Raw genomic sequence first — 14,803 nt, forward strand, 5'->3', positions numbered from 1 at the left:
GGAATGTCGACCACAGATGTGGGGACACTCAGTGTTTTGTAAAATACCCCTCACACACCAACAGGCCCCTTGGTGTCATGCGTCATCATTGGGGCCTTCACACCCCTCTAACAGGATGCGGCGTGCTGCGACCTACGACTACGCGGGAGCACTGAAAGTGTAGACTATGTGTGGTGCACATAGTCTACACTTTCAGTGCTCCCGCGTAGTCGTAGGTTGCAGCACGTCGCATCCCGTTAGAGGGGTGCGAAGGCCCCAATGATGTAACATGACACCAAGGGGCCTGTTGGTGTGTGAGGGGTATTTTACAAAACACTGAGTGTCCCCACATCTGTGGTTGACATTCCCCTTGTCCACTGTGAGTAGGATTCTTTTTGATTATGTAACAGTGCCCGTGGAGTAAGAATCCTAACTCTTTACTCTACCTCCCTTCTGTTGTTATTTTGTGCCAGTGGATACCTTGCCACAAAGAAGGTCTGCTGTGCTGCTTCAAGGAATTGTGCTCTGAAGGAACTGCTGCCCTAAAGTGCTGCCCTCTTGCCTGTGGAAGAAGAAAACGACCTGTAACTTCATCTTGAGCACAGGGTCCCTGGGTGCTCAAAGAGCTAGTCTTTTGGCCACCTTGATCTGAGCCCCATAACAGCTCCTTGACAGTTCTTAAGCGAGTTCCTGACCCCCAAGTAGTGTTTCTCAGGTCCTGGACCCTTGGTTTAGTTATTGAAATTAAGCATTTGGGCTCTTCAGGCTTGCGAACAGGCTCGTTTGCACCGGAACCGTGCAGCTTGCACCAAAAAATCTGTGTGAACTGCTGTTAGCCCATCTCTTCACACAGTAGCATTGACAGCCTGCGGGGGACCACTAATGTGAAGCTTCAGCCCACCCATCCACAACGCCCGGCCTGCTCTTCACACCAGTGATGCTCTCCTTGTTTCTTGCAACCCTCTCTAACACGAACAAGGCTCTTGGCATAAAACTTGAGTATTCTACAAATCAGAAGGTAGGGAGGAGGAATTTGTGTCTAGTCTGTTCTCCGGGTAATCTTATCTATCATAGATGGACGTAGACACTTGTAACTGCGTTAACCACAGTAGTGTAGATAACTCTCATAAACGCTATGTTTTAGGATGATGTGGTTTATGTTGATTCTCCGCCCCACATAGACGTTATGGCATTTATCATTGGGTCATCATTTGTGCTGTATGCCTACCTCAAGCCTGAGGTTAACTCTGGAGTAACGCAGCAGTGTCCAGAGAAAAAGGTGAAGCCACAATGGAGGAATACTATATTAAGAGACAAAAGGTTAATTTATTATAAAACTGATGTGGTGAGTTATTAAAATTCATATGGGTATACTTTTGGACCAAGTTACTGGGTCCTAGTATGTCACTTTAAAAGACATAAAACAAACTGCCAACATGTTTCTGCTCCTTTTGGCCCAGCCGGGTCTATGGAGCATTCGTCAGGACAAACATAAAGAGTAAAATTATACTCACACCCTTTTTGTGTGGTATTTTAGTGGGTCAATTGTTCTCACTGTGGTATTGTAGGTTCTATTAAACCTAGAGAAAAACATAAATAAACTAAATTTACGTTGATCTGTGGCTTGTGCACCTATCAGTGTATATCCATTAATCACACTTCTTTCAAAACAAATTTTTTAAATGCTTTCATGTTCATTCACTGAAAATTAGCGGGAAGGGAGACTTTCTGGCGAATTACGTTAGAGAAATTAAAGTGAAACAGTACATTTGTGCATAGGAAGATTATTTTTCAAGTTTCCAAATCTTTACTATGACTTGTGCATTTTAATCAGAGAGTTACGTCATGATTTACTGCTAGTCTATGGTTGATTGGTTCCCAGTATCTTTAGAAAAACCTCTCGTATAGAACACATTGATCTTCTATTGCTCAACACGTGTTATCTAAATGGTATGCATTTGTTAACAAGACAGACTATGGTGTTAATTGTGTGCACAAAATGACAAGGCATACTGTGCTGTATTAAAAGGTGCTTGAACTTTACCTCGTAAAATATGTGGTTGCGTTTCCTCGGGGGAAAAAGGACATCTGTGTCCCAGGCTGTACACATAGAAAAAAGGGGGGGAGGGGGAGAAGGTGGCGGTTATAATACATTACCCTCCGTGTATTCTGACCTTCTTTGCTTGAAGCGCCTAAGGGCGTCACTCGTTCTGAACGCTCTTACTCTCTTACCCGCATGCAATGGCGAAGTCCGCATCTGGTGCTGGCGCTGCCCCCGGATGCGGAAACTCGTCAGTGTCGGGTTTTTGTGTTGTCTTGTTCATAGACATAGTTGGCGGACATTCTCCTGAGCACATCATTTCGAATAACATAGAGAGAGGACTTGAATAACATTGCCCCTCCATGTTTACTTTGTTAAGTCCCGGCAATTCTGCTCCTATTATAAATATAGCGCTATTATGGGTAACAAAAGCGTGATATAATTATGCTTATGTTTTTAACTGATAAATGCATTAATATAATGGTGATAGTTTTTATGGTTTTCGATATTGGATGTGAACCATGCGTGATGGTGAAAAGCAATTGCTTGACGGATGTAAAGATTAAATTTCAAAATGCTAATTCTTATGACATTTATCAGCATAACAAAAAAGGAACTCTTAGCCAGCATAAACAAATATGGTGGATCTTTAAGGGATTTGATTTTTTACCACTATAATGTGATGCTGTAGAGCCAAAGTGATGCCACTGTACATTGTCATTGAGACCTCTTTGGTGGGTTTTAAGTCTATTTACCCATCTTTGTTCTTTTTCATAAAGGGTTCTTTCTGAATTTCCTGCTCTGTATGTTAACATCTCGATTACTGTCCATTTTAGATCTTCAACCTTGTGACCAGTTTCTACGAAGTGGGTACAGAGCTTGGTGTTGTTCTTTTTTGTTCTTATATTGCTCTTATGCTCCCCAATTCTTAACTTAACTTTCCTGCAGGTCATTCCAATATATTGTTTTCCACATGGACATGTGATCATATAGATCACATGTGTGGAATTGCAGGTGGTGTGTTGCCTCTGGGTCCAGAGTAACATTTCTGAAAGTTGTAAAGTTTTGCTGGTCATTGTTGAGTTGCAAACCTGGCACGATCCGCATGGATAATGGCCTGTAATTTTACTCATTGTCGGATTTCTTACAATGTCTACTACAGGTTGTTGTCTTGGACGTGTATGTACAAGCATGTCTCTTAAATTACGTGTTCTCCGGTTTGCAAATCTTGGTTTTGGCCATTCAAGGTTGCCTGAAGTTAGAATACGCCAGTTTTTATTGATCAGTTTCTGAACTTTGTAAGTGGCCGGACAGTACGTGGTGACACACGTGACGAGATCCTTAATAGGTTCTTTCGTAATGGTTTCAAGTAGGGCAGTTCTCGGTTGGTTATTTGCTCTCTTCCTGCATTTTGCAATCGTTGCTTTATTGTAGTCGCAATGTTCCAGTTTCTTTGTCAGGTCTTGTGCCTGTATTTTGTAATCCATCTGTTGACTACAGTTCCTTTTGAGTCTAAGAAACTGACTATATGGCAGGTTGTCTCTCAAGGGCTTAGGGTGGAAACTTTTATATGATAGTAAACTGTTCTTTGATGTTGGTTTTGTAAATGTCTTCGTTTCGATTCGCCCGTTCTGTACAAAGATTGTTAGGTCTAAAAAGTCTATACTGGTGTCATTGGCTGAGAAAGTAAATTGTAAACATTTGTCTCTTGAATTAAGCCAATCCATGAATGATATAAGGTCTTTATCTTTCTTCCAGAACATCAGAATATCATCGATGTAGCGCTTCCAATAAAGCACATTGGTAGAAAAAGGGTTACTGTCAGAGAATATGTTGTTTCTTTCAAACTGGCTCACATAAAGTCCTGCCACCGAAGGGGCAAAAGCACTCCCCATGGAAGTTCCATGTTTCTGTAAGTAGAGCTGTCCGTCAAATTCAAAATATTTTTCAGTTAATGCCAAACGACAGCATTCAAGTACAAAGTGACGTGGAGTGTGATAGTGCCATTCTGATAAGAATACAGTGTCTTCTAATATTTGTAGTGTCTCTTGTTGTGGTAGGCTCGTATAAAGTGATTCTACATCGAGTCCTACTAACATCATAGTTGTACTGTCAAAGGGGATCTCATTAATTTGAGTAAGCAGATCCCGAGTGTCTTGCAGATAGGTAGGTGTTTGTTGAACCAAAGGTTTTAAGAATTGGTCGGCAAATTGCGATAGAGGCTCTAACACTGAGCCTATCCCCGATACTATGGGGCGACCTGGTGGGTGCAATCTATTCTTATGCGTTTTTGGTAGAGAATAGAAAAAAGAAGTTTTTGGTTCTTTTGTGACTAGGTATTCAGCCTCCTTTTTCGTTATCCAGGCGTTTGTCTCTGGACTTTATGTGAGCCAGTTTGAAAGAAACATCTTCTCTGACAGTAACCCTTTCTCTACCAATGTGCTTTATTGGAAGCGCTACATCGTTGATATTCTGATGTTCTGGAAGAAAGATAAAGACCTTATATCATTCATGGATTGGCTTAATTCAAGAGACAAATGTTTACAATTTACTTTCTCAGCCAATGACACCAGTATAGACTTTTTAGACCTAACAATCTTTGTACAGAACGGGCGAATCGAAACGAAGACATTTACAAAACCAACATCAAAGAACAGTTTACTATCATATAAAAGTTTCCACCCTAAGCCCTTGAGAGACAACCTGCCGTATAGTCAGTTTCTTAGACTCAAAAGGAACTGTAGTCAACAGATGGATTACAAAATACAGGCACAAGACCTGACAAAGAAACTGGAACATCGCGACTACAATAAAGCAACGATTGCAAAATGCAGGAAGAGAGCAAATAACCAACCGAGAACTGCCCTACTTGAAACCATTATGAAAGAACCTATTAAGGATCTCGTCACGTGTGTCACCACGTACTGTCCGGCCACTTACAAAGTTCAGAAACTGATCAATAAAAACTGGCGTATTCTAACTTCAGGCAATCTTGAATGGCCAAAACCAAGATTTGCAAACCGGAGAACACGTAATTTAAGAGACATGCTTGTACATACACGTCCAAGACAACAACCTGTAGTAGACATTGTAAGAAATCCGACAATGAGTAAAATTACAGGCCATTATCCATGCGGATCGTGCCAGGTTTGCAACTCAACAATGACCAGCAAAACTTTACAACTTTCAGAAATGTTACTCTGGACCCAGAGGCAACACACCACCTGCAATTCCACACATGTGATCTATATGATCACATGTCCATGTGGAAAACAATATATTGGAATAACCTGCAGGAAAGTTAAGTAATGAATTGGGGAGCATAAGAGCAATATAAGAACAAAAAAGAACAACACCAAGCTCTGTACCCACTTCGTAGAAACTGGTCACAAGGTTGAAGATCTAAAATGGACAGTAATCGAGATGTTAACATACAGAGCAGGAAATTCAGAAAGAACCCTTTATGAAAAAGAACAAAGATGGGTAAATAGACTTAAAACCCACCAAAGGGGTCTCAATGACAATGTACAGTGGCATCACTTTGCTTAAGTCGTTCTGCCAATCATTCAGAGCATTTCCCTCTTTCTCTCTGGAAACTATTAGCGCAAGGGTTCTACAGCATCACATTATAGTGGTAATAAATCAAATCCCTTAAAGATCCACCATATTTGTTTATGCTGGCTAAGAGTTCCTTTTTTGTTATGCTGATAAATGTCATAAGAATTAGCATTTTGACATTTAATCTTTACATCTGTCAAGCAATTGCTTTTCACCATCACGCATGGTTCACATCCAATATCGAAAACCATAAAAACTATCACCATTATATTAATGCATTTATCAGTTAAAAACATAAGCATAATTATATCACGCTTTTGTTACCCATAACAGCGCTATATTTGTAATAGGTGCAGAATTGCCGGGACTTAACAAAGTAAACATGGAGAGGCAATGTTACTCAAGTCCTCTCTCTCTATGTTATTCGAAATGATGTGCTCAGGAGAATGTCCGCCAACTGTCTATGAACAAGACAACACAAAAACCCGACACTGACGAGTTTCCGCATCCGGGGGCAGCGCCAGCACCAGATGTGGACTTCGCCATTGCATGCGGGTAAAAGAGTAAGAGCGTTCAGAACGAGTGACGCCCTTGGCGCTTCAAGCAAAGAAGGTCAGAATACACGGAGGGTAATGTATTATAACCGCCACCTTCTCCCCCTCCCCCCCCTTTTTTCTATGTGTACAGCCTGGGACACAGATGTCCTTTTTCCCCCCCGAGGAAACGCAACCACATATTTTACGAGGTAAAGTTCAAGCACCTTTTAATACAGCACAGTATGCCTTGTCATTTTGTGCACACAATTAACACCATAGTCTGTCTTGTTAACAAATGCATACCACTTAGATAACACGTGTTGAGCAATAGAAGATCAATGTGTTCTATACGAGAGGTTTTTCTAAAGATACTGGGAACCAATCAACCATAGACTAGCAGTAAATCATGACGTAACTCTCTGATTAAAATGCACAAGTCATAGTAAAGATTTGGAAACTTGAAAAATAATCTTCCCATGCACAAATGTACTGTTTCACTTTAATTTCTCTAACGTAATTCGCCAGAAAGTCTCCCTTCCCGCTAATTTTCAGTGAATGAACATGAAAGCATTTAAAAAATTTGTTTTGAAAGAAGTGTGATTAATGGATATACACTGATAGGTGCACAAGCCACAGATCAACGTAAATTTAGTTTATTTATGTTTTTCTCTAGGTTTAATAGAACCTACAATACCACAGTGAGAACAATTGACCCACTAAAATACCACGCAAAAAGGGTGTGAGTATAATTTTACTCTTTATGTTTGTCCTGACGAATGCTCCATAGACCCGGCTGGGCCAAAAGGAGCAGAAACATGTTGGCAGTTTGTTTTATGTCTTTTAAAGTGACATACTAGGACCCAGTAACTTGGTCCAAAAGTATACCCATATGAATTTTAATAACTCACCACATCAGCTTTATAATAAATTAACCTTTTGATGTAGGTGTGTCTCTTAATATAGTAATCCTCCATTGTGGCTTCACCTTTTTCTCTGGACACTGCTGCGTTACTCCAGAGTTAACCTCAGGCTTGAGGTAGGCATACAGCACAAATGATGATCCAATGATAAATGCCATAACGTCTATGTGGGGCGGAGAATCAACATAAACCGCATCATCCTAAAACATATTGTTTATGAGGGTTATCTACACTACTGTGCGTAACGCAGTTACAAGTGTCTACGTCCATCTATGATAGATAAAACTTGAGTAGTTAAAACTTCAGCTGGACTGATCTGGGACTGCATTTTGTAGTATGCCCCATTACGGTTGGCCTGAACTTTCAACTTTGACCCAGTCCAACGTGACCAGATCGCCATGCTTTTAGACGCTATATTACAGATTATTCTTTAAAAAATTATAACTCTGGTTCTACTGATTGGATCTTTGTTATTGTGTTTTTTCATGTATTGCCTATTCCTCTATTTTTCTAACCTGGTGCGGGATCTTTTTAAGTGGTGTTTTCTCTGTTTTATTGTTTGAAGGCATTACACATCTGTGCCAAGCAATCTGGGGGTTGAGCACAAGTTAATTTTGGGTTTGCTTGTGCCTTACCCTGATTTAGGATTGTGGTTGCTGCTCGACCAGGGCTCACACCCCACTCAATCAGTAACACAATTTCTAACAAAAATCACCCGAGCTACTAATATTAGTGTTCTAATAGCGACCACATCCAACAAGATTACGTTGGTGGCAAACCCAGGCAAGATTATCGGAAGTGATCTCTTCAGAGCATCAGGGAGGATTGCTATCTGCTTTATCAATTTGGAATGTCTCTATATGGGTCATATATAACAGCCACCAGTACCATGTTCCTGGCACCAAAGTAATAATAAATGTAATAAGCCTCCTTAATGCAGCATGATTTATCACTCAAAAGTCGTTGTTGTGGTTTTCTGGCATTTGGTAATAAGGGTATACATTGAATTCTGCTGTCAGATAACCGTAGCACTGTTTAACACGTTTTCACATATTTTTTCATTACACTTTTTTTGTTTTTCAGGATCTTCTATAAAATGTGGGTCGCCATGTGTGGTTTGGGTGTATGGCGATTCAGTCGTTACTCAGGCAGCTAAACGCTACAAAAAGCAGTTCTGGCAGAAACTCACATCATCTGGAAAGATGTCTGTCTTTTGGATCGGCTTTGAGAACATGCGGCTGCATCAACTGGTAGAGAAGGTTTCTGAGACCCGACGGTCTGGACTCGTTCCTCTCCCAGATGTCTTCATTTTGCATTTAGGTGGTAATGATGTACTCCACATGAGTTGGCAGGAAGTAAGAGACACTGTGATCATGCAGTACACATGGCTGAGTCTTTTATTTCCTAGCTCTTTAATCGTGTGGTCAGAGATACTCACCAGACTCTTTTGGGGTGATGGAATCGAACACAAGTTGACGAACATAGTCGCTCAGAGGATAAACAATGAGTTGCTCAACCTCCCCATGAAAAAACGTTTCAAATGCACTCTTCGCCATAAAAAGTTGAAAAATGGGATTGCACACTACTCACACCCTGACTCAAATCTTCTGACTCTTTTGGGAATAGACATTTTTATTCAGGATGTGATTAGTTTAGTGGATTCCATGCTTGTGGAAAGTTAGTGTGTGGTAGTGTTAAAGGAATTAAGCAGCACAACTCTCAGTAAAGTTATTTTCTTAGCCAATTTCCAGTATTTGTCTCTACAGGCAAGTTGCTTTACAAGTGTACAAGGAACAATGTGACACTTTTTACCCCCAATTGTACAAGAATATCCTATCAGGTCCCTTACTCTGTTTATAACCCCAGTTTACAGGCATCTGTTGTGCAATAAAAACACGTTTTCCAGTTATTTGTGTTTTGCTCTGTGTGCAAGTGTCACATTATTGACTGTGTTAAGACAAAGTATACATTAATGTTGCAACCTTAATAAAGAGAATGTTGTCCAAATCTAAGGTGGAACCTGCAAACAGCAACGTATGAATGAATGCTTTGACAGCACCTTATTGTACTGGTATAAGGGGATACTATTTCATGCATATAGACATGTTTCACATGGAAGCATTGGTACCCTCACTATTCGCTAATCATTAAGACGGGACTTTAGCTTTAAAAAGTTTGCCTTTCGTTTTTCTTCAATTATATAAAGAAAAAGCCCTAGATGAAGAGTCAGTTGATTTAGATCCAACTTTGGGAATTTGCAGGTAGTTGCCGTTTGGTGACATTCAACAGATCCTGTTGAAGAAATATTAGGGTTTTATCCCTGTACGTTTGGTGAGTGAGACCATTAGCCTAAAGAATGTAGGGTGGTGTGGCCATGTAGATATTTTAAAAAGCTGTCAAAGTAGTGAGTGATCGAATCATGGAGGGACTCAACAGCTGATGATGAGAATAATCCTAGAACTCGGTCATTGGAATTCTCTCCAATATAAATGGTAGATTATCTCCACACTTGTACATTTTTTTGGAAATCTATTATTGACATAATATATATTCAATTGAAATCAATTTAACTAGGGAAGAATGCATATTGTGTTTTTTTTGTCCAGTGCCATTTCTTTAATGAGACATTTTCGTTTATATGTGCAGTAGTGCAAATTATCTTTAAAAAAGAAAAATTACCAATTTCATAAAAAATACCTAATGGAAACTCATGACGAGGTTTTGAATAAACCTTTCTATTGCAGTTGAAACACTTCATTTGGACGATATTATACCCCAGAAGAGTAGCATAAATACAGCAACTAAAATATTTCAGAAAAGTTGACTTATCAAAGGCAATAAATATGAAATTGCAAACAAATAATAGCAGCAAACTTTAGAGCAATAAAGTGCTGCGTGCCCTTACAGCATGAGTTAAAAATGTGCTTACATATAAACAGATTTCTGCATCAGATAATTGCAGAACCAGTTAAAATGAGGCTCTACAGTGCCTAATGTTATAATACTGCTTTTTAAACAGAGGTATTAAAAACTTCCTGGTATAAAATTGATAAAATTTACAAAACAACAAAAAGTGTATCATAGTTTTGCCATCACACAGGCACGGCATAGCAGCAAGGTTTGGCTGATACCCAATAATAAAATGCAATAAATACTTGACAGTATCCGCTCTAAACCTAAATAACAAGGAGTGCACCCGTCACCCATGCAGTACAACTGACTGTGCCTCAATGGTGATAAAACTTAACCCCTTGGGCGCTCGGCACAGTGGCGCTGTGCCCATGACGAGCTGAGATTGTCATGATTGTCGCGGACGGCCCACGCAGGGATAATTCCCCTGCTGTGCTGGGCTTTCCATGAAACGTGCGTGGTCATGACCTGCTCAGCTCGTCATGAGCACAGCGCCACTGTGCTGCGTGACGAGCCGAGCTCGTCAGGAGCCCCGCGGCGCCTTGCGCGGCCCCATTTCCCCCAGCACCAAGGGGAATGGGTAGCCCCGCGGGGAAGGGGTTAAAACATGCTTTATGGTCCCTGTAAACCTATCCTCCACCCTCTAATGATCAAATAATCTAACATGCCCCCCCAACACAGTAGGTCCTCCTTCTCACTTCTTGAAAGACTTGGATGTTCGACTATTTTCTGCAGGGCTGGACAGCCATCACCTTAGTCCCTTGCCTATAAGCCTACTTCAGCACCTAGATACCCTCAAGGATGATTAACTGCACCATGCAAATCTAAATAACATAACATCCCTCGCCCAAACTGAAAAAATTGCAGAACTTGGCCGCTCATACAGTTCTGGTTCTGAAATGCCATGATCATGTTACCTTGGCCCTCGGATCTTTCCACTGGCTCTTAGTGAAGGGCCACCTTCAAAACCCTCTCCATTGTTCACATGGCTCTTCTTTAGAGGCTCTGAAATACAGCTTTAGCCTATTTATACTTTATCACTGGTCCAGGTCATGTAGTCAATGTGTGTGCTCTCCAAAAAGAATTTTGAGGCAGTTCTCTTCACCACCATAGTTCCTCCCTATGGAATTACCTACGTAAAACTTAAGTGACTACCAAATTCCCGAAATTTGTTAAGGCCCTCTTGTTGACTTTGGCATTCGTATAGTCTAGTTGTTCCAGGAGTAGTGACTGGCTGATTAACACTAGCCTTACAACAAGGGTATGCAGTTCCTTACAGAAGAAAAGTGAGAGAATATTGTTGCAGGGATTCTGCTCAGACACAGAACTGTGCACAGAGACTCAGGACCTCATTGAATTAGGGTGTGCCAAAAACTCACCTTAGTACCCAAGTTTAAAATATTTATTTTAACGCTGTGATCTCAGGTGCAGCAGCTTAGCAAAAACAAACCGACATATTACTAGAAATAAGATTATCAGCATTGTTACTATTCCATAAAATACAAAGGGAGAAAACATGTTATAATGCTAAATGGAAACAGGTTTAAAAGGTACCTATATTTCACCCTCCCTTGCTAGTAGATTATTTTATAACTAAAGAATGTCACTTAGGCTTGCATAGGGGACCCCATACCTCAAGGATTAGCAGGAGTGGATCACATCGATTTCTGCACAAGCTCTCAGCATACGAATGTTCTTCAAGTGTGTTCAATCATGCCTACACAGTGCATTATTAAAGGCGCCTGTATCTGAGGTGGCCACAGCTGCATATGTGTTATGGCTAGAACGTGAGCTGATCAGTTTGAACAACAGCCACAGTGTTGATATAACCTTGAAGGCCTCGGCACTCACTGTTCAGACTAAGCTTACGAAGCAAGTCTAGCAATGTAGAAAAACAGTTATCCTCATGTGAAGCAAAACACTCAGCCTAACTCTAAACAATTGCTAACGTGTGTGCTGTGTGCAAAAGACAACAAAAGGTAAAATGGCATTTAAACTTCTAATAAGCCCATGCTAACTTAACACTGTGTAAATGCAAGGTTCAGCCCCACTACACCCTCCCTTGATCGGAGCACGGACAAGTAATGGGGGCAAATCAGGAACACAGTTCAAGTTCGAGAGATAGAATCAAGTTCAAATTTGCCATAATGGAAAAACGGGAGCAAACCCCGAATTTTGAAACGATTTCAATTTAGTTATCACTTGTGGGCACAGTAAAGCCAATAGGCAGGGAATAAAAAAAAAAAAACAATGTCCAGCATATGACGTCGGTCGTGAACGAGAGAGAATGAAACGGATCTCACTCCAGCAGTGTATATGCACAGTACGTTGCAACAGCCTCCAATAGGAAGTCATTGTTCTCATCTGAAAACATTTCAGCCATCCAATTTAGCAATGGGAATGAACATACATGTTCTTCAATAACCGGAGCTTCTGGCACCATCAGAGAACGACTCGAGTTTTCTTCAATGTAACTGCGTGCCAAGAAGTCATGCGCCGCTGCAAAAACATTCAACCGTCCCAGGACTCCATGCATCGCTGCAAAGGCCATAATCCTGCCGCCAGAACATAGCAATTCATGAGCAACTAAGGGGCTCATCAGTTGATCATAATCCGCATTGGAAGACACCATACTGCAGAGACACAAATCCAGAGCCCATTCGAAATTGCAGCTCAGGCAATGAAAGACAGGCTGGACGCATGTGAAAAAGGAAAATCGAAACGATAATCCATAAGCTGCACTCAGTGTAGCCAGAGGCAGTGCTCCATAGTAATCAAGCATTCGGTTGTAGAGCAGCAATAGCCGGTGCAGATTGTCTTTCAACACAGGATGTGCATCCATTTTTAAACAAACAAATTAGTAGAAGTACTCTGGCAACCAGATCGAGCATCAATGGAAAACCACCAAAGAGGCTGGAAAAAATCGAATGGAAAAATGCCGGGAACACACTGAATATATTTTGGAAGGAAGTCACAAAGCCACTACTAACAACTTTAAAAAAGTGAGCCAGCTCTGTGTTCGAGGAGGCATTAAAGATAGTGTGAATTAACTCCCCGAAATGCAGGGAAGATCCATATTTAATAACGCATGCACTTCTGTGCGGGTGTTTGCCACGTGAAGGACAAATGTTTCACTGGCAGATGTAAGGGCGACTTCTTTCTGGGACAAAAGAGCTCTTATTCGACTCATATTGTTGAACTCTGCTTTCAAGGTCAGAATCGACGGCCAGATGGAAACATCCAGCTTCACATGTGGAGGAGGAAGCAGTACATTTTCACAACAAACTACACGTTGGGAGACCGTAACGATGTAAGGAATTCCAGTCAGCATCCCACAACAATCTTCATTATTTAAAAGTAAATAACTACCGTTTGCTAGTAATGTGAATGTGGGTGTGATAGCAGGAGTCGGTGTACCTTTTAAAACACAGGCCAAATTAGGTGCATTCTGATTACACAAGCCAACAATTGGATATTCCTACACACTAACGAGTGAGCAGGTGTTGTGCAATCTTCACCATTCAAATAAACTTCTTTACCCTCCCTCAGGCACCTATAGGTAAATGGTAGTGACCAAGCTTCATGGAGATAAGCGGTGCCCAGAGGTTCATACCTGCCTATCGCATAGTACTTCATGCAAGCTTCGAATTTGAACAAAGGAAAAGGTAATGTAATTAATCCATGGACGAGCCACACAGCAGAATGTGACTCAGCCACAGAAAACGGCAAAGGTTCTAACTTTTCAATATGTAACACAGAAAAAGTTGCATCTTTCATAGACATAAATTGCTGTTTGTCAGGTAAATTAAAAGGGGCAAACAACGAGGACGTGTTCATGTAGTCCCAAGGCACCTTTCCTGCCTTCAATGTTTGTAAAGTACATGCAAACTGCATAATGGAACGCAATCGATTTTGGCCATGGTACAAAACAGAGACATCTTCTTGGACAATATCAACAACAGATGAAACAATATAATTTATTTGTAAATGCGGGAAGAAAGCGTGTTAATGCTGTTATCTACCACTGCAAGCACTTTTTCTAAATTAGCTTGATCTATAGCTCTCAAGCAGGAAGCAGCCTCAATCTGGGACAGTTTCCAAACTTTGTTGTAAATAGCATATATCCACCTTTTGGATCTGCCAGAAGCAGGGCCCTTGACAAAGTCATTCAGTCCAACATCGTCAGTCAATTTAGACAAATGAAGCTTAACTGACGCTAAAGTGGAGTGTTTGAGCCAATTCTGACACAGCTTGCCTACAGAATAGGTAGTTACAGAAAGGTCACTCCCAAAACGGGGATCCACCCTAACCTGCGTATAGCCTGGGGCTAAACCCAGAAAACGATGTTGGCAAGAATCTGCACTTCTGTGCCATAACAGCCAACCCTTAAGATCCAAATTGGATATGTTAAAAGTAGAATTCATCAACAGGTTCTGTAAATCTCTAATTGAAATATTGGTATTATTCTCCCAACCGGGGTACTCTTCCAATTCCGGAAAAGAAGGAGCATTTAATTTTTTAGTTGTAGCCAATCCAAAGCAGGTGGTTTGTGAAATAGTCTAATTCAAAAACCTTCAGTAGTGGACGCAGTGCCTCTCGAACAATGGTAATCGCCGCCGCGCTGTCCAACAGCGTCAGCGCCCATGTCTGATTCCGAAGCTGCGTTCTCACTATTTTTTGGCATATCTCGCTGTTAAAGCGGCAACTTTCTTTTTCTGAAACGGGGGTCTTTTCTGCAAAGAATCGTCCTGTTTGCCTTTTTCGTCTTTCGGGCGGGGCTGGTCGCGAGTCTGCTGGCCACCCCGTCCTCTGCCGCTGTTCCCACCACCGGTCGATGAGGCCGAAGTGTCCTGTAAAGA

At 41.1% G+C, this 14,803-nt stretch overlaps 1 protein-coding gene across 2 annotated transcripts in view; it reads left to right on the forward strand.

Moving 5' to 3' along the window:
- LOC147726001 (uncharacterized) overlaps positions 1-9,041 on the forward strand; it is a 501,842-nt gene extending 492,801 nt beyond the window's left edge. For both annotated transcript variants that reach the window (XM_086960119.1, XM_086960118.1), the window contains exon 6: positions 8,118-9,041. In XM_086960119.1, coding sequence (XP_086816245.1) covers positions 8,118-8,716 — 599 coding nt within the window. In that variant the 3' untranslated portion in view covers positions 8,717-9,041. The remainder of the gene's footprint in view (positions 1-8,117) is intronic.
- Positions 9,042-14,803: the final 5,762 nt, after the last annotated feature.

The sequence above is a fragment of the Lissotriton vulgaris genome, chromosome 3_1 (assembly GCF_964263255.1).
Source record: "Lissotriton vulgaris chromosome 3_1, aLisVul1.2, whole genome shotgun sequence".
NCBI lineage: Eukaryota > Metazoa > Chordata > Amphibia > Caudata > Salamandridae > Lissotriton > Lissotriton vulgaris.